The 21,846-nt window shown below is 36.9% G+C and overlaps 1 protein-coding gene across 4 annotated transcripts in view; it reads right to left on the reverse strand.

Moving 5' to 3' along the window:
- The window catches only part of LOC127523498 (zinc transporter ZIP11-like), a 136,215-nt gene that overhangs the window by 107,680 nt on the left and 6,689 nt on the right, over positions 1-21,846 (reverse strand). For all 4 annotated transcript variants that reach the window (XM_051914252.1, XM_051914253.1, XM_051914254.1 and 1 more), the window contains exon 4: positions 13,785-13,943. In XM_051914252.1, the coding sequence (XP_051770212.1) occupies positions 13,785-13,943 (159 nt within the window). The remainder of the gene's footprint in view (positions 1-13,784; positions 13,944-21,846) is intronic.

The raw sequence follows: 21,846 nt of genomic DNA on the forward strand, positions 1-21,846 counted from the left end.
ATGCAACAAAACTTCTTGTCCAGGCCCTGGTCATTTCTAGGCTTGATTACTGCAATGCCCTTCTGACTGGACTTCCATCATGTGTGAAATACAGATGAAGGACAGGAAGTGATTTTCTACATAGGGAACCACTATGAAATGCCCATGTTTTGCGTTGTTTATGGTTGCTCCAATCGGTCGTTTGGACCACAAGGAGCTTTTATCCTGTACCAAAATTTGTTGTTCATCAGGGGGAAAAATGCAAGAAATTGAGTGAAAAACACAGGAAAAAGTGGCTTGTAATCCTGCGTCTGTGGTCGGGAGAAGCCAAGTCAGATAATGCTTGTGTGTGCAGTGACCACTTTGTCAAAAGTTAATACAACTTGCATATGCAACAAAAAAACAAAAAAAAAGCATGCCTCCATAGTTTTGTATGCTTTCATTAGTTTTCTGGAGAGAAGGATGTCCATGCCCGGTTGCATAAAGAACCTTAAAGGGTTCACCCAAAAATGAAAATTCTGTCATTAATTACTCAACCTCATGTCGTTCCACACCCGTAACCCTTTAAGTGTAATTTTCCTTAGTATAACATATGATTTGGAAAACTTCACCATTAGTGTTACACGTTACAAGCAGGTTTAATCCAAGTTCTCTAACGAGACATGATCGGCCACTTTATTTGATAAACGTTTTAATTTAAACGTTTATTCCCATAAACATTGATCAAATTACATTCGTAGCATACCCTATATGTATTAACAAATAACATGTCCATGGCAACAATAGAATTTTATAACGGCAAAACCTGGGTCGCTGTCGTGAAACACTTAGAGCGGTTTCCTTAGAGAACTATTTAAGGGATTATATCAAAGAATTTATATGCAACACCCTTAAGTCATTCCCATAGGTAAGGGAAAATCACGCCTTAAGTCTCATTCTTAATGGAAACACTTAAGGTGCTTTACGCAACCGGGCACTGGAGAAGTTGCTTACCGTCTCGATGACAGGAAAATATTCCAATTCAGTAGAAAAATCACTCCTCTTTATAACGTAAGGATCACGTTCGACATATGTTGTGATTTTCTGTTTATACCTCTCTTGTAATAAGTGTCTTAAACCACTACATCTCATCCATTCTGCTTTTCATTTCCTGCCCTCCATCTGAATTTCGTGCATCATCAGAATCATGTAATTGCAAACAACCTACTGACGCTTGCTTACAGATCTACCACAGGCTCAGCACCCTCCTACTTCCACTTGCGCTTACGAGTCTACATCCCTACCAGAAACCTATGATCACAGGCACATCAAAGCACATCAACTGATCACGGGGTTCCTCAGGGTTCAGTTCTTGGACCTCTCCTCTTCTCCATAGACACTACATCACTGGATCCCACCATACAGGCACATGGTTTCTCCTACCATTGCTATGCTGATGACACACAGCTCTACCCTTCATTTTCATTCCAGAACATTTCCGTTCACTGTTCCTTGATGGTGGAATGATCTCCCTGCCATTATCCAAAAAAAAATAAAAAATAAAATAAAATCTATGCTTTCACTTCCTTTAATCCCTCCCTATTCTAGCTTATGCTACTTTAAGCTATGTCTTAAAATTTGTATTGTGAGCACTTCTTATGTTTATTTGCCTCTTCACGAAGAATCGTTTGCTGTATTCCTCACTTGTAAGTCACTTTGGATAAAAGTGACTTACAAGTGAATGTAAATGAAAATTTAAGTACTAAAATTACTGAAATTTCAGTAAAAAAAATAAAAAATCAAAATGAAAACTGAAAATATTTAAAGGGGGGATATCTCACACAGTTTCTGCCAATCTCATGTTAATCTTGAGTACCTATAGAGTAGTATAGCATCCTTCATATCGCCGAAAAGTCTTTAGTTTTATCATATTTATAAAAGATACATACGCTGTACCGAGTCTTTCCGAAAACAGCCGAGTGCCTGGAGGCGTGTCGTTGTGAGCGGAGATAGAGTGACGTCTGCAAGCTATCAATGGTTAACTAAACAAATATATTTAAACACACGCAATACACCATCGCGTTATCCATGGATAACTTTTGAATCACTATAATGAATATAGCATATAGTGAATGATGAATAATGAATTTATGAATTCACTACGTTCGTACTGTTTACATTATATGCACTTAGGCGCCTATTGCCAACAAAACAGACATTTGAAGTAGTTTTACTCTCCACCTGCGGATCCGACTCATGACCGGGTTCATTACCGCTGTGACCGCTTCATCTTTCAGCTTCAAACGATCTGTAAATCCAGCGTAGAACTGGGCCTTGTTTATGAAACCATAAGCGCAGATCCTGAGGGCTCGAGCAGCCATGGAAAAACACGAGATATTCTCCATTCATTTTAACCAATAAAAAAGTGATTGCAACTATCAGTTTCTATGGTTATTTTAATAACAAATACCAAGAGCGCATCAATGTAATGCGTGAGCACAAATCTCTCAGCTCCACTTAACGCTAAAGTTCTTTGGCTAGCAAGGTTATCTTTCCCTCACAACCAAAAACACACTTCTTTGGTGACATTGTTGATTTGGTGAAGTCCTGTGACCTGTACAGCGCTGCCGACGACTTCTGTAAAGCCGAACGCGCGTTGATGGGCGTGCTCTTGCTCTCTCTGGTCGACATGTGTGCGTGCGCCCTTCCGGGAGAAGTGCCCGTACAAGGATTTCCGCCACCGTTTACGTCACTCAGGCCCATACTCGAAAAAAAAAAACCCAGAAGTTCATGAGGATTTGGAAGAGTATTTTTGCTAATTGAGATATTAGGATATGTGATTAAACGTAGAAGAAATGTAAGAAATTCGATTTAAAACAAAAAAAAGATTAAAAAAGCATCAATTCATACTCTTACATCAGACACATCAGCCTTTTTAAAGATGTTTATCTTAATCAAACGTGCCGTTTGAAGGCTCAGCATCGCCTCACGTTTTTGCACACGACAGCAGGAAGCCCGTCCGCCTGAAATTGCTTTGAAATTGGACAACACTTCAAAAGACCTTCAGCTGTTATAAACAAGCACTTTATCCATTTTCCACAAGCTCTTCTGGACACCTACTACACTTTGAGGTTGTGGTGGACGTCTCTGAAAGCTCCAGGTTTACCCTGTAGACAATTATAAAGACAAGCTGCAAAGATGAGTTTCCATTAGCGATTCACCAGCACCATTGTGCTGAGAGAGACACGCCGTTCTTACAAACCTGAGACAAACTGCGTCATCTCTTACTTTGGAACCAATGCAGAATTGTGTTAAAGCCCTAGTTGAGCTAATCAGACATTTTAATGTGTCTGCCGTGATGCTCCAGGGTGTGTTAATTCATTCTTAAATACATTACAATGTACTTAAGAATAGCCATGAAAGAAATCTGATTTATGCCACTAAACTAATTGATTTGCCTTTTCACTCAATGAATAATAAATTGAATTCATAGACCCGAGTTATAATAGAGGTTCAGATTAAATGGATGCCTAATGTTTTCCCATGTGGCTTGACTATAATAGGGGTTTTTAATGACAAGGCCCCCAAATTTGATGATTGGCCTTATTAAAATATGTATTCTATGTATACAAACTCATTTATACTTTGAGGAAAAAATATTACTGTATTTTCTGAAATATAAGTCACACTGGGTCATAATTGCAATGTTTAGAGAGAAAAAAAAAAAACACAGTCAAGTCACATCGATGTATAAATCAACATTTTAGAAATAATGTAAACTACAGTAAATGTTTAGAAACATTATAAACATCTGTTTTAGTTCCAATCACTCCACAGTAAATCTTTTAAATTTAACGGTATTCAGAGCAGAAGAAGAATGGAACATGTAAATATAAAACAAACATAAATTATAGTGGCATTCATTATAAATAACATTTATTATAAACACCAAGCCTAAACAAATTTATTTAAAGTGAAACAAACTATTGGTGTGTGGGAAATGCGCTGGAGACAAACACAATAAACTTGGGCTCACGTTCCTCTCGTTCGACACGAATACAAATGTGTGCGTGTGTTTTTCATGTTTGTCATTAATATCATTCATTGCAATATCAGTCGCTTTGCAACACAAATCGCAAAATGTTTCAGATGACTAAAAAGCCTGGAAAAAATGGTAAGCATGACATTATAAAAGCAACATGTTGTTCCCAAAATTAAATCATTTATTTTCAAACTGCCATTGTATTATGGAAACTTGTTTCCACCACTAAAAAAAAAAATAAAAAACGTAATTGTGACTTTTTAATCACACAATTCTGACTATAACTCACAATTGCGAGTTTATATTTCACAATTCTGAGAAAAAAAGTCACAATTATACCTTTTTTACCTTTTATTCAGTGGCGGAAACAAGCTTCCATAATTGTACTAAAGTAAAGCTACACTGTAAAAAAAAAAAAATAATAATAATAATAATCATCAATTTGATCAAATGTTTCCATGCATAATAATTTGTTACCAAAATGTCATTTATTTGAGCTTATTACTGAGTTATTATTGTCAATGAGTGTCATAACACTTTGATTTTACTTAAAAAGTTATGGGAGTATTTAACAGTGTAATTACACTGTAAAAAATATTTTCCAAAGTTTATGGGAGTGCAGTTTACAAGAAAAAATTATTTCAGTCTTTCCTTAAAAATTCATGTTTAATTCTATGTGTTACTTATCTTTTCTTTGTAATTATTTGTGAAATTTACTAGCAGTTTCTGGGTGAAAATTGTTAAATCCTTCACCATTGCTTTTTTTAGTGTAGTAAAAGAAACTTTGTATGCAGTTGGATGCATCTCAAAAACATTTATATGATAATCAAATATCTTGATTCATCTTTTGCTGGTTAAATACTGCTTTAATACAAAATGTCTAGAGTGTTTTAATAATAGGTGGTCCAAAACACATTGAGGAAACATTGCCATTTACTCTACAAATGCAAAGTGGTTACATTTTTGACTACCTCCAAATGTGGTTTGAGTGATCGGATCACAAAGCGTTTTGGACAGCTCAAAATGTGCTCTGCACTTGCGGTCAGACCACCTGAAATAGATGTTAACACCAGGAATAAATGGAGTCCATGACTGAGACAAGTTCAGCTGATGTGGACAACCATGACACCCAAACAAATCTACACCATAATGAAATGCCCCATCTGAGAAATGGGAGACTCCTCAAAACTGTGCAGGGAAGCTGATCCAGGTATGGAAAAAGACATTATAATATATTACGGGGGAAACAACAAATCTTCATTACCCTTTAAGACCGAGCGTCACTCTGTGGCATTTTCGAACACAGCTTATGACATAATGACTGACGACTGAACGTTTTCCCCAGCTCTCCATTCATTAAACATAGATTAGCTCCTTTCTGAAGTGTTCAATGCCTCTGATAAATTACCAAACTCTGACTCAAACAAAAAGAAGTAAAACTCAAAGGAACTCCAAGATGAAATCTTATACACAAGGGTATGAAAAATTCAAGCTCAATGCTGTGAAATGCACACAATAGATCTTTCAAGGAAGGAAAGATCCTAGGAAGGATGGAAGGATGGATGGATGGATGGATGGAATACAAATAAAAATGGGTTGTTTTGAGACAAATGTATCTTTGCTTCCAATTTATTACTTTGGGATCCCAATGGCGAATCAAGGTCTCTTTTGCCTCTTCTTGCATTTAAATGGTTTAAAAACACTTGAGTGTTTTAAATATTGCAAATAATATACTTTCACTATATAATGTTTAAATGCAATTAATCCATGAATCACATGCGTTCCGAACCGTGGGACCTGGTTTGTACGGATCACGGATGAACTATGATCCGCTGCACCCCTATAGTTCACCCAAAAATGAAAATTCTGTCATCATTTACTCACCCTTATATTGTTCCAAACCTATATAAATTTTTTTCTTCTGCTAAACACAAAGGAAGATATTTTGAAGAGTGTTTGTAACCAAACAGTTGATGGAAACCATTGACTTCCATAGTATGGGGAAAAAAAAAATTCAATGGAAGTGCACCAGCTCTGCAATTCGGCACTCCAGTCACATCACATTTATTTATATACCACTTTATACAATAGATTTCTAGAAGCAAGAAGCTTTACAGTATTAAACATTAAAAAGCAGTGTCAGTGTCGCTTTCAATTAGAATTACAACTTCATTTTCTACTATAAAGCGGCTCTCCAGTGTGTTCATGTTTTTACTCACGGACGTCTGACTGAACAGAAAAAAAATGAAACCGGATTACCATGTCAAAGAAGGCCACACCCACCTATTATGTAAGTGCCACGGACCAATGGTAGTTCGGAGGTGTTTACCAGCCGGAGTGAACTTTTCCAAAGGAAAAAAAAAAAAAAAAAACGCTTTTCAAACTCCCAAAACAAACACAAAATGAACTTCATACCAGCTCGTTCTTCGATTTTGCTTGAAGTATATTAGGGCCTTAAAGCACATAACAAGCGGAAGATGAAAGAGGATGAGTATGATTCTGGGTTTGATGAGACAAAAAAAAAAAAAATCTGAAGCAGATGGCTAAAATAGCATGCTAAATGTACAGAGCAGCAAGGAAGATTAAGTGGATTAACCAGCTGAATTTTAACTACATTTGGAAGAGAAAAGCTCACTATATTAAAAAAAGGGATAATAGTGAAGGATTATAAAGAAGGGGGTTTACAGGTCATTTTTGACTGCATGAATGGGATGGTTCAAATTAATTGGCTTAAACATTTTCTAACAAATAATAATAGGTTTTGGTTTTGCGCCCCTAAGAGTATCTTTAAAAGTGTTGGTGGAATTGAAATTTTTTACGCTGTGATTTCGCCTTACAAAAACTCCCTCTGAAATTGTCAGAATTTCATAAGCAAGTTCTTTTATACTGGAAGTTGATTTATAAACAATTTTTGAAAAGTGGAAGAAGACTCTTTGGTTTATTGAAGAAATTTAAGCTATTAGAAGAGCCTGATGTGTAATTTTTTTATATTTTTTTACTTTATTTGTTTTTTTTACCCATTTATGTTTCCTTTCTATAGAATTGCGCTCTGTTAGTGATTTTATATGATTTTGTGCTGCCTTATTGTAATTGTTTTTCTGCATTAATAAAAATGATTTGCTGGCCTTTCTAAAAGGTTTTTCCTTAATGTGAATACATTTAATTATTTTTGAAAACCAATGTTTTTTTGTTTTGTTTTTTTTCCATATTGTGGTTAAGACAGCTTTGACTGTAACATATGACCTCTCAAGGCTTATCATTTTAATAATGTATGAAAAACCCTGATTAGTATGTGACCTAATAGGTGCAGCAGTGGGAAATAGCCCAAGCACTGAAAGCCCTGCTTACGTCTCTTCTAACCAGTGTCTGGTTGCTACTGTGTGTTATTGAGCTAGACAGATGCCAGACAGGGTCAGATAAAGATATCGCAACACCGAAGACACCAAGATATGGACTGAAACAAATGATTCTCCATCTCACACAAAGATCCTAACCGGAGACGGATCAATGTCTAAAGGAGAGAAACGCAATCTGTAGTCACCACTCAAAGTCATTACGGTAGGGCCCTATGAAATCGGTTTTATTATTTTTCCGTTTCTGTTTATTCCGTTTTATTTTTCCCCAAATTCTTTTTTTAATTTTTCTGCATTCCATTTTAATGGTTAAGTTAATTTTTAGAAATCAAAAGGCATGTGAATAGCATGTCAAATAGCACATTATTTTAAGTTTAACAAAATTACATTTTTGGGCCCTATGAAATCGACAATAGTTTTTAATCAAATGAAATAGAAGCAGACTCTCAGAGTAGCTCTGGAGATTTCAGGATTCCGTGACATTCCGCGTTATACAGTAAATTCCATTTTCATGACTGGATTCTGCGATTCTGTCCACGTTTTCATGGGTCCCTGTCACGGAAATCATAGGGCCCCATTATAGAAAGAATATGTATGAGCATTGAGATCAAGTGTCTGCGAGCTGTAAAGTTATGCAGACTATAAAGATGAAGACTCAAGGGTTGCCATTTGAGGATGTTGTGTTCTCCAGCCTGCTCTCTCTTTGATGCAGTCAGATGAAAGCATTTTAATTGCACATCTGTGAGCAGGAGTGAAATAGCAGACACTACAAACAGGCTAATTCATTCCGGTCACATACATTGGGATGCATATTAACAACAACAAAAAGAACAGTTCTCTCTGTAAACAAGTTTGAGTTTTGCTTGTAGTCTTTGTTTTATATATATATTTATTTTATACAATTTATACAAAAATATATGGCAACCATCCATCATATGGCAAAGAGAGAAATCAAACAAGCAGTGAGTATTTCGGGAGAGCCATTAAAAGTGGAGTGTAGCTCTGACAGCTATAAAATGCAGAAACTGAACAAGTGACCAGCATCCACCCAGCATGCCGGCAGCAAATGAAGCGAAAAAATAATACAGTAATTTGCATTATTATGGGACCCGTGGGGCAGACTAGAGAAAATAGCCTTTGAGACGCTAATGAGGAAAGATAAGGGCAGGTTAACACATGGGGTAATGAGATATAGCATGTGTCATTCCTTCAGTTGATACCCAGACCTGCCACTTATCATTCAAACTTCACCTTTTGACTGTAGCTAGGATCAAATCAACATGGAAAAAAAACAGGAAGAAAGGAATGAAGAAAGAAGAAAGCAAAGAAGGGGAGGGAAAAGGTAAAATAGAAGAAGAATAAGACTGTGACAATGAAGAGGATGGAAGGAAGGAAGGAGAAAGAGAAGAAAATGAAAAAAATGAGGGGGAGGAAATTAACAGGAAGAGGTTAAAGGGAAGATGGATGGATGGATGGATGGATGGATGGATGGATGGATGGATGGATGGATGGATGGATGGATGGATGGATGGATGGATGGATGGATGGATGGAAACAGGGAGAGAATCACAAAGATGAAGAAGGAAGGAAATTAACAGGAAGAGGAAGAAGGGGACACAATGGATGGATGGATGGATGGATGGATGGATGGATGAAGGAAGGGAACAGGGAGAGAACCACAAACATGAAGTAAAGAAGGAAGGAAATTAACAGGAAAAGGAAGAAGGGGACACAATGGATGGATGGATGGATGGATGGATGGATGAAGGAAGGGAACAGGGAGAGAACCACAAACATGAAGTAAAGAAGGAAGGAAATTAACAGGAAAAGGAAAGAAAGAAAGAAAGAAAGAAAGAAAGAAAGAAAGAAAGAAAGAAAGAAAGAAAGAAAGAAAGAAAGAAAGAAAGAAAGAAAGAAAGAAAGAAAGAAAGAAAGAAAGAAAGAAAGAAAGGATGGATGGATGGAAATGAACAGGAAGAGAAAAGGGAATAATAATAATATGGTGAAGGAAGGAAGGAAGGAAGGAAGGAAGAGGGAAAAGGAAAGAGAAGGAGAGAGAAAATGAAATGTAGAGAAGGAAGAAGATGAAATCAAATCAACACTGTGTGATATTAAAAAGGCTTCAGTGAATTGAAGTCAATGAGCTCAGCACTTGGAACAGATCACATCCAGGTTACTGGCATTCCACAAGCCCAACAAAACGCTTTACTGAATCCCCAGAATGCAACAGCCAATACAGACATAAAAGACAGCAACACACAGATGGTTTTCTACTTTCTCTTAACCTCAGTAAACAAGTACTCAAAAGACCCAAGAGTTTTTGACGATGGTTTGATGTTCACATTGTTCCACCACAGATTACAGCTAGTGCTGCTCTCAGAACAAAACCATTACACCATTTCACCCATAAAACATCCCAAGTGCAAACTGCCAACTTTGTCCATCGTAAATGGGCAACTAATCAGAGTAACAAAGTAGCATGATTTGTCTATGTGTAACAAAGTCCAGACACTCAATCCTGCAACAGCTTGGCCTGTAGTTACAGCAGAGCCTGACAGGTGTTTAGTCACTCAACCTGGGGACGTGGAGCAGGGCAACAATAGAGAACGCAGGAAATGGCGTTGTGTGTCATGAGAGGATGAACGGCGTGTGATACGGCGTCTTTGGACCGAAGCCATGGTAATTACTTCGCTGGGGGTTGCTGGGTTGGCATCTCACGCTCTTTCGGTCGAACTGTTTGCCAACAGTGCCAGTAAAAGTGACTACAACAGCTGTCCAAACACGAGGAGGGGGTTTGACCAGAGACCGTGCGCATGTATTTCAAACTGATTGCAATGTCACTACATTCTACCAGCATTGTCTATGTGCTAAGAGCACAGTTTAAAGGAACAGTTCACCCCGAAATGAAAAGTGTGTCAGGATTTCAAGCTTCAAAAATGATGTAAAAGCTCCATAAAAGTATCGTAAAAATGATCCATATGACTTGATAATGTTCAATGTCTTTGTGTGAAGGAAAGACCAAAATTTAGGTCGTCTTTCAGCCACTCAAGACCATGTGCACCTAATGGTTCAACTATTGTACCCTGAAGGGGGTGCCGTGCATCAGCAAGACTGGTGACAGAATGGTTTGATCAACATGAAAGTGAAGTTGAACATCTCCCATGGCCTGCTCAGTCACCAGATCTGAATATTTTTGAGCCACTTTGGGGTGTTTTGGAGGAGCAAGTCAGAAAACGTTTTTCTCCACCAGCATCATGGCCACTGTTCTGGAAGAGGAATGGCTCAAAATCCCTCTGTGAAGGACTTGTGTCTGTCTTTCCCAAGACAAATTGGTGCTGTACTGGCTGTAAAAGGAGGCCCTGCACCTTACTAATTATGTTTGTTTATGCCATCTAGAATCTCAGTATTAATCAGGTGATGTTTTACACAGTTTATTGAACAGGTTAGTTGATCGCATGATGCTACTCGCAAGCCGCACCTCTTAAAGTGGCCATGAGTTGAACCCCTCTTAAAGGGATAGTTCACCCAAAAATGAAAATTTAATGTTTATCTGCTTACCCCCAGTGCATCCAAGATGTAGGTGACTTTGGTTCTTCAGTAGAACACAAATGATGATTTTTAACTCCAACCGTTGCGGTCTGTCAGTCGTATAATGCATGTCAATGGTAACTCCATCTATAAGAGTAAAAAAATCATGCACAGACAAATCCAAATTAAACCCTGCGGCTCGTGACGACACATTGATGTCCTAAGACACGAAACGATCGGTTTGTGCGAGAAACAGAACAGTATTTATATCATTTTTCACCTCTAAAACACCACTATATCCAACTGCCTTGAGCGCAACCGGTTGGTGAGGTCTGAACGCGCTCTGATGACGGAAGTGATATAAATACTGTTCGGTTTCTCGCACAAACGGATCGTTTCGTGTCTTAGGACATCAATGTGTCGTCACGAGCCGCAGGGTTTAATTTGGATTTGTCTGTGCATGTTTTTTTGACTCTTATAGATTGTGTTGCCACTGACATGCATTATACAACTGACAGACGGCAACGGTTGGAGTTAAAAATCATCATTTGTGTTCTACTGAATAAACAAAGTCACCTACATCTTGGATGCCCTGGGGGTAAGCAGATAAACATTAAATTTTCGTTTTTGGGTGAACTATCCCTTTAAAAGCGGCCGTGAGTTGAACTGTTCCTTCATAGATATGTATTGAAGCAGATAGCCTACTTTAATCTTCCGAATGAAGAAAACATTTCAAAACTCACATGTAAGCAAATGCTGCTGTCCCAAACAGTGACAGTGAAAACAGCATGTAATTTGTATTACTGATATATTACCGTTTTAATTTTTGCACATTATTTTCCATGTTGGGATTTTTTTTATTACTATTATTATTATTATTATGACAAAATGTTTAAATAAACCTTGAAATATTAAAAACATAAATTACAGTTATTATTTATTGGTAGGTTAATTAAGGTTATACTATATTTGACTAATCAGAAAATAACAAATAGAAATACAAAAATACTTTTTCTTTCTTTCTTTGTGGCGTGGCCAGCTCAAGACCACTGAACAGACATGTGCGTTGACTCTTTACCTCAGGCTGCCCATCAAGGCTTTCCCAAGCCAACATCAAAGTTTATTTTACAAACTTTATCTTCTAGTTAATGTTACTGTAGTATGAAGCAGAGCAGGGCGAGTGCTGTGCAAGCGGAGACGAGGCCGCTAGAGCGATTGCTAATTAGAAATTAGTGCGACACACGCCTCGAGAGCAGCAGGACTTTTATTATGCCGCAGTCGCCGCTTCTGCTTCGTCCGGTCAAGCGTATGTGGGGTAAAGCAGTGCTGTTTATCATATTAGATACATTTGAGTGTTGAAAGTTGTTATAATGCTCCGTGTCCTGGTTAAAATTGCTTATTTCACTGGATTTAAACATTGTTGGAAACATTTGGGATGATGTAAGTACAAAAGTCAACAAAATATATAACATTGTTCTAGTGGTTTTTGGATATTTTAATATCCAGTATATAAACCTTTACAACTATGGAAACCCAGTGTGTGTGTGTGTGTGTGTGTGTGTGTGTGTGTGTGTGTGTACACTATCACTGTAGGTTTTAAGGTTAGGGCCACCCGACAAGCTTGCTACTATTAGTTATTCACACATGCTTAATGAAAAAGAAATGAAAAAACCTTAGCTAGTTCTCATCCTCATGTCTCACACAACAGCAGGGGCTAATGGGTTCACGCATTTATTAATAATGGAATATTATATGCTAGTGTGATAGCTACAAGCTGTTAACCTGTGAGCCAAGAGAGTTTAGATGACATCTACACATTAATAAAGAAAGCTGCTTATGTTATACCAACCGCATTATATTTTTACAAGCCACAACTAAAGCATACGAGTGGGGCAGTCAATCTGATGTAAAATGAACAATATATTGTGTTTAGCCGTCAGAATCAATATCCAGCAGTATGAAGGACAGAAGAGAGGCAATGAGAGAGTGTGTGAGTGTGATATATATATATATATATATATAAGTATACTGTATAAAAATAAGTGATCAGATTCTTAAAGGATTAGTTCACTTCAGAATTAAAATTTACTCACCCCCATGTCATCCAAGATGTTTGTCTTTCTTTCTTCAGTGGAAAAGAAATGAAGGTTTTTGAGGAAAACATTCCAGGATTTTTCTCCATATAGTGGACTACACTGGGGTTCAACGGGTTGAAGGTCCAAATGTCGATAAGACCCTTATTCCTCGTCTGGGATCATGTAGAGCTCTTTGAAGCTGCTCTGAAAATGACATTTGGACCTTCAACCCGTTGAACCCCAGTGAAGTCCACTATATGGAGAAAAATCCTGGAATGTTTTCCTCAAAAACCTTCATTTCTTTTTGACTGAAGAAAGAAAGACATGAACATCTTGGATGTCATGGGGGTGAGTAAATTATCAGGACATTTTAATTCTAAAGTGAACTAATCATTTAAATGCTGTGCAGCTTCACAACAACCTGCTCATCATTCTCAACAGTCCATACTAAAGCTTTAAATACCACATTTATGTTATGAGTTACTGTACAAATACTGATTAGGGTGATATATGTTATTAAAAAAATAAATAAATAAATCCTAACAAAAGTTGCAATATAGGTTAAAATGCAGCTAAAAATTCAAATCTGCCAAAACAGTTTTACACTAAACAAGTTCATGTAAGAATTAAATCAAATTTATATATGTTAGTAATAAGCAATATATATTTTTTATAAAAATTATAATTATAAAATAGGTGTTTGTAAATGATTCACAGATTTGCAGAAACTAATCACACTTCAAGACCTTTTAATAGTAGTAATATCATTGTTTCTACTGTATATTGGAACAGATCATACTGGAGATGTGGTCTGCAAATACAACTCACCAGAACAGGCATCATCAGGTCTGCAATGTAAACAAACAGAGCTCCAAGTGTAAAACCCACGGCAACAGGGAGGAACGCAAAGTCCCCATATTTCCCAGATTCCTCTGCCATCTCAATAGCAGGAGCCAGCAGGGACCAATAGGAGGCCGCCAGCATGACCTGAGGACAAAAACAGTGAGAGACACCATTAACTGCTGTCAGCAAACAGAAACGATTTCACTCTTACACACCAATACTCAAGTACAAAATTCAACAAGTATGCTCTTAAAAATAAAGGAGTTCTTTTGGCAGCAATAAACATTTAAAAAAAAAATCTAAAGAAGCTTTTAAGGAATGGAAAGGTTCCATGGATGTTAAAGGTTATTCATGAAACCATCAATGCCAAACAACATTTATTTTTAAGAGTGTGTCTATTTTGTTTCCTGTCATGTCTTGAAACTAAGATATTGAAAAGCTTTCGTCAAACAACTGTCACAAATTTTGATGTTCTCCTAGTTTTTGGAACAGGGTAGCTGCTCAAACTGATCACCGTGCTCCAAATCCAGCTTGACCTCTAGCTGGTTTGTTGCTGGTCCAAGATGTTCTAGCTATTACGTTTCAAAACACAGCTAGTTTAACCCTATAAAGCCTACTGTATCATATATTTGACACGCATGTTTCTAGAACTTCTAACATGATCAAAAATTTGCTGAAAAACCTGTTGCACACAATCTACTACATGTCTTCGGTCGTCTGATTGATAGTTTAGACGTTTTTATGTAAAAGGCCTTTTAGTGTGAAACATAATAACTTTGATAAATGTTAGTAATATTTCAAGATGAACACTTACTGGACTGAAGCAACTTCGGTTTACTTGATTATCCATACATTATGTTTTATAATAATCATGAGTATCAAATATGATCATCAGGGCCCAGTTGTTCAAGTAATCTGGATCAGAATTACAGTTGCAATATCTATTCAATTTACAGAAAAGGTTTACACTTCCGCGGTCTGGCGGAAGCTATATATTTTACTTCATAACTTGTTTAAATATGGATATTTTTGTACACAAACGCATCGCTTCGCTTCAGAAGGCCGGAGCCGTGCGGAGTACGTTTATGATGGATGGATGTGGATGGAGACACTTTCTTCAGCTCATACTCATTTGGTATCGTTCACTGCCATTATAAAGCTCGGATGCGTCAGGATATTTATTAAAATATCTTTGAATGTGTTCTTTATTTAAAAAGAAAGTCATATACACCTAGGATGGCTTGAGGGTGAGTAAAGCTTGGGGTAATTTTCATTTTAAACCTTTAATAAGTCATATTATTGGCAGATATTGAGTAATGACTTATTTATATGCATATTATGCAAGTATCTGCTATACAGTTATAAAGACCTCATTGATTTACATTACAAGCATCAGAATGTCTTACTGTTTGTCCATATAAATATCAGCATCTGCACCAAATTGCATATTTTTGCTCAGTTTGGGCCTCTGAAGAAAACTGAGGTGTTTTTCCTCCATATTCTCACTATATGAGCCTGATGTATGAAATATGATGCAAAACAAAACACACATGCAAATTTCGAGGGTTCAATAAACTGTTCCATTTAAAAAAAGAAAAAGAAAAGAAAAGGAAAAAAGATTGTTCTGAATATTATTTAATCCATCACGCTTTACAGGGTTAAATTGGATTTTCCACAGGGGATAGTTTTTGCTCACAAATGTGTCCTAATAATGTCAGAATCATCCCCATGATAAGCAAAAACAAGCTCTTTGTTCATAATGGGGAAGAGCAGCTCAGTGATCAGAGAGGAGAAAATGCAGCATTATGAAGCTTTTGTTGGACAGGGAAGTGCAAACTCTTCTTCAAAGAGACAGGCTGAATATTAGATGAGAGGAAAAGACGTGAGGGGGAAAAAAAGCATTATCATCTGCAACAGAATACTAAAGAACTGTGAGTGTGAGATCTATTTTTCATTCCTTTTGAACTTTCTGCTATTCAATTTCAATTTGGATATTGTGATGAATCACTTCAGATGATCATTTCTGATTTGTAAATGTGACAGAACAGGCTGTGTTCAGACTGGAATACTAACATACTGCTGCACCGTAGTAAATAGTATATGAAACAATATGCAACAATAAACATTTATGAAGTTATGTTTACTACTAGAATACTGTGCAATATACAACAAAAAAGAGCATGCATTCTACCGTGTGTTACTACTATAACATGAGGCACACAGATAGTTGAATTATGTTTTCTGCTTTTATTTTGTGCTTTGAAAATAAAATTAGCTTAAAACGCATTTGATACAGTATGCAAATCTTCCAAACTCCAGTTTGCATCAGAAGACTTTTTCATTATTCATGATTAAAAGTGTGGCACAAAACCCTCAAGCAGAAAAGAGCAAGCTCAAAATCGTGAATTTTGTCTATGCTGTCCAACGCTTTTGGCCAAATCATGATCAAAGACTTGTCCTGGTAATGATATCAGGACCTAAAGGAAGATATCAGCACTGTGTCTTACTCAGAGTGGTGATATTTTACTTCACACACACACACACACTCACACACATAAGTAAAGCAGATAATGACTCACTCGCACAAACTCAGACAGAATCACAAGGAAACACTGTAACAATGTAAAACAAACCAAACACACTTCTGTTAGGACAGGACAAAGAAAATATATTTATTAAAAACAAAAATACCTATATAAAAAGGTAAAGCATTCGAACAAGCTAATGGAAAACTATCTGTCTCTAGAAATTACACCTATATTACACCTTAGCAGCCAAAGCGGCACTTTGCGATTATTGTTATTATTATTATTATTATGTCTTGTGGAAAACCTCAATTTCCTGCTGCTCCATTTGACATCTGTTTTGTTCCCTTTGAGGGCAAAGCTGTTATTAGCATCAGGGGTGAAACACGCAGGTTAATCTATGACTTCTTCTATAATGACAATCTATTCTCTGCCACTATAAATGAACCCAACTGAGCTGCGCATTTCAGGTCAATTAAACGCTAAGGTTCTGACACCTCTAAAAGGTGTGCTATTTATTTTCTTTTTGGAAGGGGGTAATTATTTCATTTTCTTGTGCACCTCTTTCCCCCCGAAGGAAGTGCTTTGAATAAGAACAAGACAGCATAATAATGTTCTTTCTGGAGTGTCTAGACACATAGACGAACATACCTGTTCAGTTAATGGCTAATTACTGGCGATGATTGCACAGGGGCTCGGAGGCCTATTGACTGACTGATAACAGAAAACACAACTAGAAGACAAACAGGCAAGCTCAGGAACCGAGCATTGATGCACGCTGAACTTCAGAGATAAAGCTGAACCTTGTGCTTTCACCAGTTATAGTGGTCATGAATTGAGAAATAAAATAGGTCAAAGAGGTCACTGTAATATAAAAATGTCCTGCAAGTTTCAGAACTCTAAATTTCTTCATTAGTCTAAAAACGTTTCGGATTTTGTCTAAGTATGACGTCATAGTGTGAAAAGACCGCCTCTGCAGAAGAAGATCAATGCCTACTTCTACATCACTGCCTTTTTAGTAGTGCTGGGTGGTAAACCGGTTCATCCAGTAAACCGGTTCCAATTTCGAGACCGTATTTTTCAAATACCGCCATACCGGTGCATAGCTGAAATAGCTTCTGCATCTATTCAATTCTTTTTTGGTGAAGTTCCCCTACATGTGAGCTGTATCTGGATCAATTTTGTGGTGATAGCATAAAGAAATCAAAAGTTACAGCATTTGGAACCAAGGTAGCCTTTTTGTTTAGCCCTTGACGCCCCCTAATGGGCATTTTTAAAATCGCTCTTCCATGAGGAATATCTCGTGATCGACGCAAGGGATTATGTTGATTTTGGACTCATTTTATTTGGAAGCATCCACTGTAAGTAAGGATGTGACATTTTCTATGATCTGTGCATGTTTTATGAACTTATAAGCAAAAATACCACGTGATTTTAGTTATTTAAAATATGAATAAACATTAAAGTTTTCTCCAGTGTTGTGACATATTTCCAAGTGAAACAGAATATTGAATAGAGGGCAGGGTTTTACTTTTGCGCTCCTCCTCTCCGTCTCTCGCTCATATCAGACTGACAGTTGGAGGGGAGTGGTTTAAGCATTTTCAACCCATGCCGTCAAACTGACGTCATCAGAGAAGGAACGCCATTCCAGACCGGAAGTAACTTTTCAGATTTTGATTAAAGATTACCACGACAAACAATTTTTTTCTTGATTAATTGTTCACCACAATACTAGTAATATGCACTAGCAAAGTAAATAGGGTCAATTTTGATTTTATGATGACTTTAATAAAAAACTACAATGGTATTATTAAATACTAAAATAACACTGGATTGTTATTTTCAAAAAAAAAAAAAAAGGTCCAAAATTCTCCGAACCACAACTTCTATAATCATCATCATCTATAAAACAAAGTTGTTTAAGACTTCTTTGGTCACATCTCATCTAGCACACCGAGTGTGTTTGTATTAAATTCACAGCCACTCTGAAGTACTTTTAGTTCATTGTTCTAATGTGGTCCAATTACGAAGCTACAGCTAAATCCCAATTATCTTTCTGCAGCTGAAGGAACATTTAATCCTCTTCAAAACCCCATTTCTATGTTGCAAAATGGAGAAAAACTCATTAATTAGCCTGCCCTCAGGTGGAGATCCTTTCTATCCTCATCTTAACACATAAATAAAACAACAAAATGCGCTGTTTAATGCAGCCGCGCACACACACGCACACACACACACACACACACACACAGTTGAGCCGCTCACTCTGTGCTTCCTCTCACACTGAAGCTTTCTGTTTGAAGCCAGAACAGTGACATGAATGACAGCCTTCACAGACTCACTGCGGTGTGTGTGTGTGTGTTTGAGTGAGTCTGACGCTCTAGTATTTTCAGTTCTTTTTGAATCTTGGACCTCTGGGTTGCCAGCAGAAATATTTCAACACTGCACTACCGTCCATACAACCATATTGAGGCACATTGTGTCTTTGAGCAAAGTGGAAACATGCTCAATCAAATATTTCCATCATAAAGCCAATCATAAAGGATGCATTATCAAAACATAAAAACTAGGGATGCACCAACATGATTTTTTGGGCCGATACGATACCAATTTGAACAATTATTGGCCGATACCGATATTTGTCACTTGCTCTCTTATTTAAAGTTTCGTCATTAAAATAAATGGTTTTCATCATGTTTCAAATGAGCAAAGTTCAAAAAAGCATGCATTAAGTTATACTGGCTAGTTTAGTGTTGCATCATCAAATAATTTGGATTGGATCCGTTTAACATTCAGCAGGCCACCATAAATACATAAATACAACAGTACAAAGATTCATATGAAAAACGGTGCTTTTTTAGGTAGGTTTAACAGTAGTTTTCAGGTATAAAAATAAAGTAAATAAATGTGAAATAACACCATATTCTTCACTGTATTCTTAAATACATCGGTTTTCATGATATAGTCAATATGCCGATGGTTGTAAATTAATCAAATATCGGCGGCCGGTACATTGGTGCATCTCTAATAAAAACCCAGTGATAGCATCTAGTATATATTAATATATTTTTAAAAAGAATCTAATTGTTAATCTAAATTAAAATCCTTACAAACACAAACTTAAATTACATTTTTTTAATCAAAGAACATCCAGTTCTTAAAACTTCTCGAATTACAAAACAAATTGTTGTTCATTAATTTAATATAGCAATACTCTTAATAAAAAAAAACATTTTGAAAACAAGCAACTTTGTCATAATTACAGCAGAAATACCAGAAATGTCTTGAGATTATGGGCTCAAGCATTTACAGCAGAGATGATCACCTATATCGACCTGTTTTTTCTTCAAAAGGACAATCATAATTAAAGCCGCCATGAACCAAAATTGACAATTCTTATTTTTTTATGGAATATTGTAGTATTTATTATAAATAATTTATCTGTGCACTTCATTATTTTCATAAATTCATGTGCCCTTGTAATCTTTAATCAAAAACATTAACCCCCCCTCCCTCTCAAAACGTCTCATCGTCTCTTCCTGTCACATGCTATGACTTGAGGGCGGAGCTATCTGGAACTGCAAGCAGATCCAGTGATGTAAGGGGTAAATGCTGTCGCTGGGGTAAGCTGATGCTTCACTTTATAGAGATCAATGCATTAACCACAGCTGATGCCAGTCATTGGGGTGTACAGTACCCTTAAACATTGAAAGGATATTACGAAAACATTACTCTTTAGACATGGTAAACAATGACTTAACCTGATGGAGGACACGCTCAGTCAGTCAGTCAGGCTGCGTGTCCACTGGAGCAGAGCAAGTGACCCGAACTTATTTAAATTCAATCCTATGGAACTGGAGCGTCACGCTTAACTTGCGTGCGAGCATGAGGCTCAACTTCCATAGGAATGAACCAAAAACGCTTGCTCTTCTCCATTCGACTTTAAAAATTAAGCTGCGAGCAGCAATTATCTGGGTTCAAGCCCTTTTAAGGCCTTTAAGCACATACATATTATTAGGTATTATGTATTATTTATCAAGCCTATAACCACCTAGATCATAGATGGAGACATCTACAGCCAAAACAGGCAATTTACTAAGAAAATATATGTTTTAAAGCTTTTTAACAGTTATCGAGGTTGAGAGAAAAACCTAGTTTGCAAAAGTAGGTTTCAAAAAACCTGCAAACTTCACCAAGGTGTTCGTCTTGACCCAAGGATTGCAACGATATAAGACACTTGAGTCTGAGATGCACAGTTTGGAAGTTATGAACCATTTCGTACTTTTGACCGCTGTAGCGCCACCATCAGGCCGATTGGGGTGAGCCTTGGTGACGTTGTAGACGGTGTGAGTACTACCATCCCTCAAAGTCTCCTTGACTTATGGTTTGGTCTGCTCAATCACTTTTAGGGGAGAATGCTGATCATCTGCCAGTTTTGCACTATACTCACACTATATAAGCATGTAATCTAATAATCCTTTATAATTTAAAAATCACCAGAAAAAAAAAAACAAAAAAAAAAAAACAATTTACCTGATATAGACATAAACCATAATTACAGCAATTAAACTGAATGAATAAAGAGAAATGTATGAACAAATGGTCATTGAAATAAGATTTAAGATCCAAATTGGCCATTAACGTTTTTATTACCAATTAAACGGTAATTGAATTCTTGTTCTCCTCTCAGTCTGAGTTCTAACAGACACAGTATTTACGCAACACTTCACACTGTTCCACACGAGCAGCACTCTCATCCCGGGCTCTTCCCTGAACTCATCAGCCCAGTATTGATTTGTAAACGGGCTCAGTGAGGGGGATGGAGAGCTCTAGACCGTGCTTAAATTCTACATCCTGTATAATTAAATCTATCCACCTTCCCTAAGAGGTGCTCGATACGCTGCTGCCGTGCTGATGATTACACATGGGAGGCGCATTTCAAGTTACGGCTATACTTTGTCCCGGGTTAGACGACTTTTTCGATTTCAAAGTGAACACCTAATACAGACCTACACAATGCTGAATCAGTCTGGGAAACAAACCCCCAGGATGTCTGCTATTTTAAACACACACACACACACACAGAGCCTTCACTGCCTTCCACAGCACTCAGTAATTATCAGTGCATTGCTTTCAAGCGTCTCCAGCTTTCTCCTTTTAACCTTTAAATGTAAACTGTGATTTAAAAAAAAAATCTAAAATCACACTTTCTAATAGACCATGGGACTTATATATATATATATATATATATATGCACGTGCATGTGTGTGTGAAAGAAGTCTCTTCTGCTCACCGCAACTGCATTTATTTGACCAAAAATATAGTAAAAACGGTAATATTGTGAAATGTTATTACAAATTTAAAATAGCTGTTTTCTATGTGAATATATTTTAAAAATGTAATTTATTCTTGTGATCAAAGCTGAATTTTCAGCATCATTACTCCAGTCTTCAGTGTCACATGATCCTTCAGAAATCATTCTAATATGAAGATTTGCTGCTTAAGAAACATTTATGATTATT

This window comes from Ctenopharyngodon idella, chromosome 12, assembly GCF_019924925.1.
Source record: "Ctenopharyngodon idella isolate HZGC_01 chromosome 12, HZGC01, whole genome shotgun sequence".
In the NCBI taxonomy this organism is placed as follows: Eukaryota; Metazoa; Chordata; class Actinopteri; order Cypriniformes; family Xenocyprididae; genus Ctenopharyngodon; species Ctenopharyngodon idella.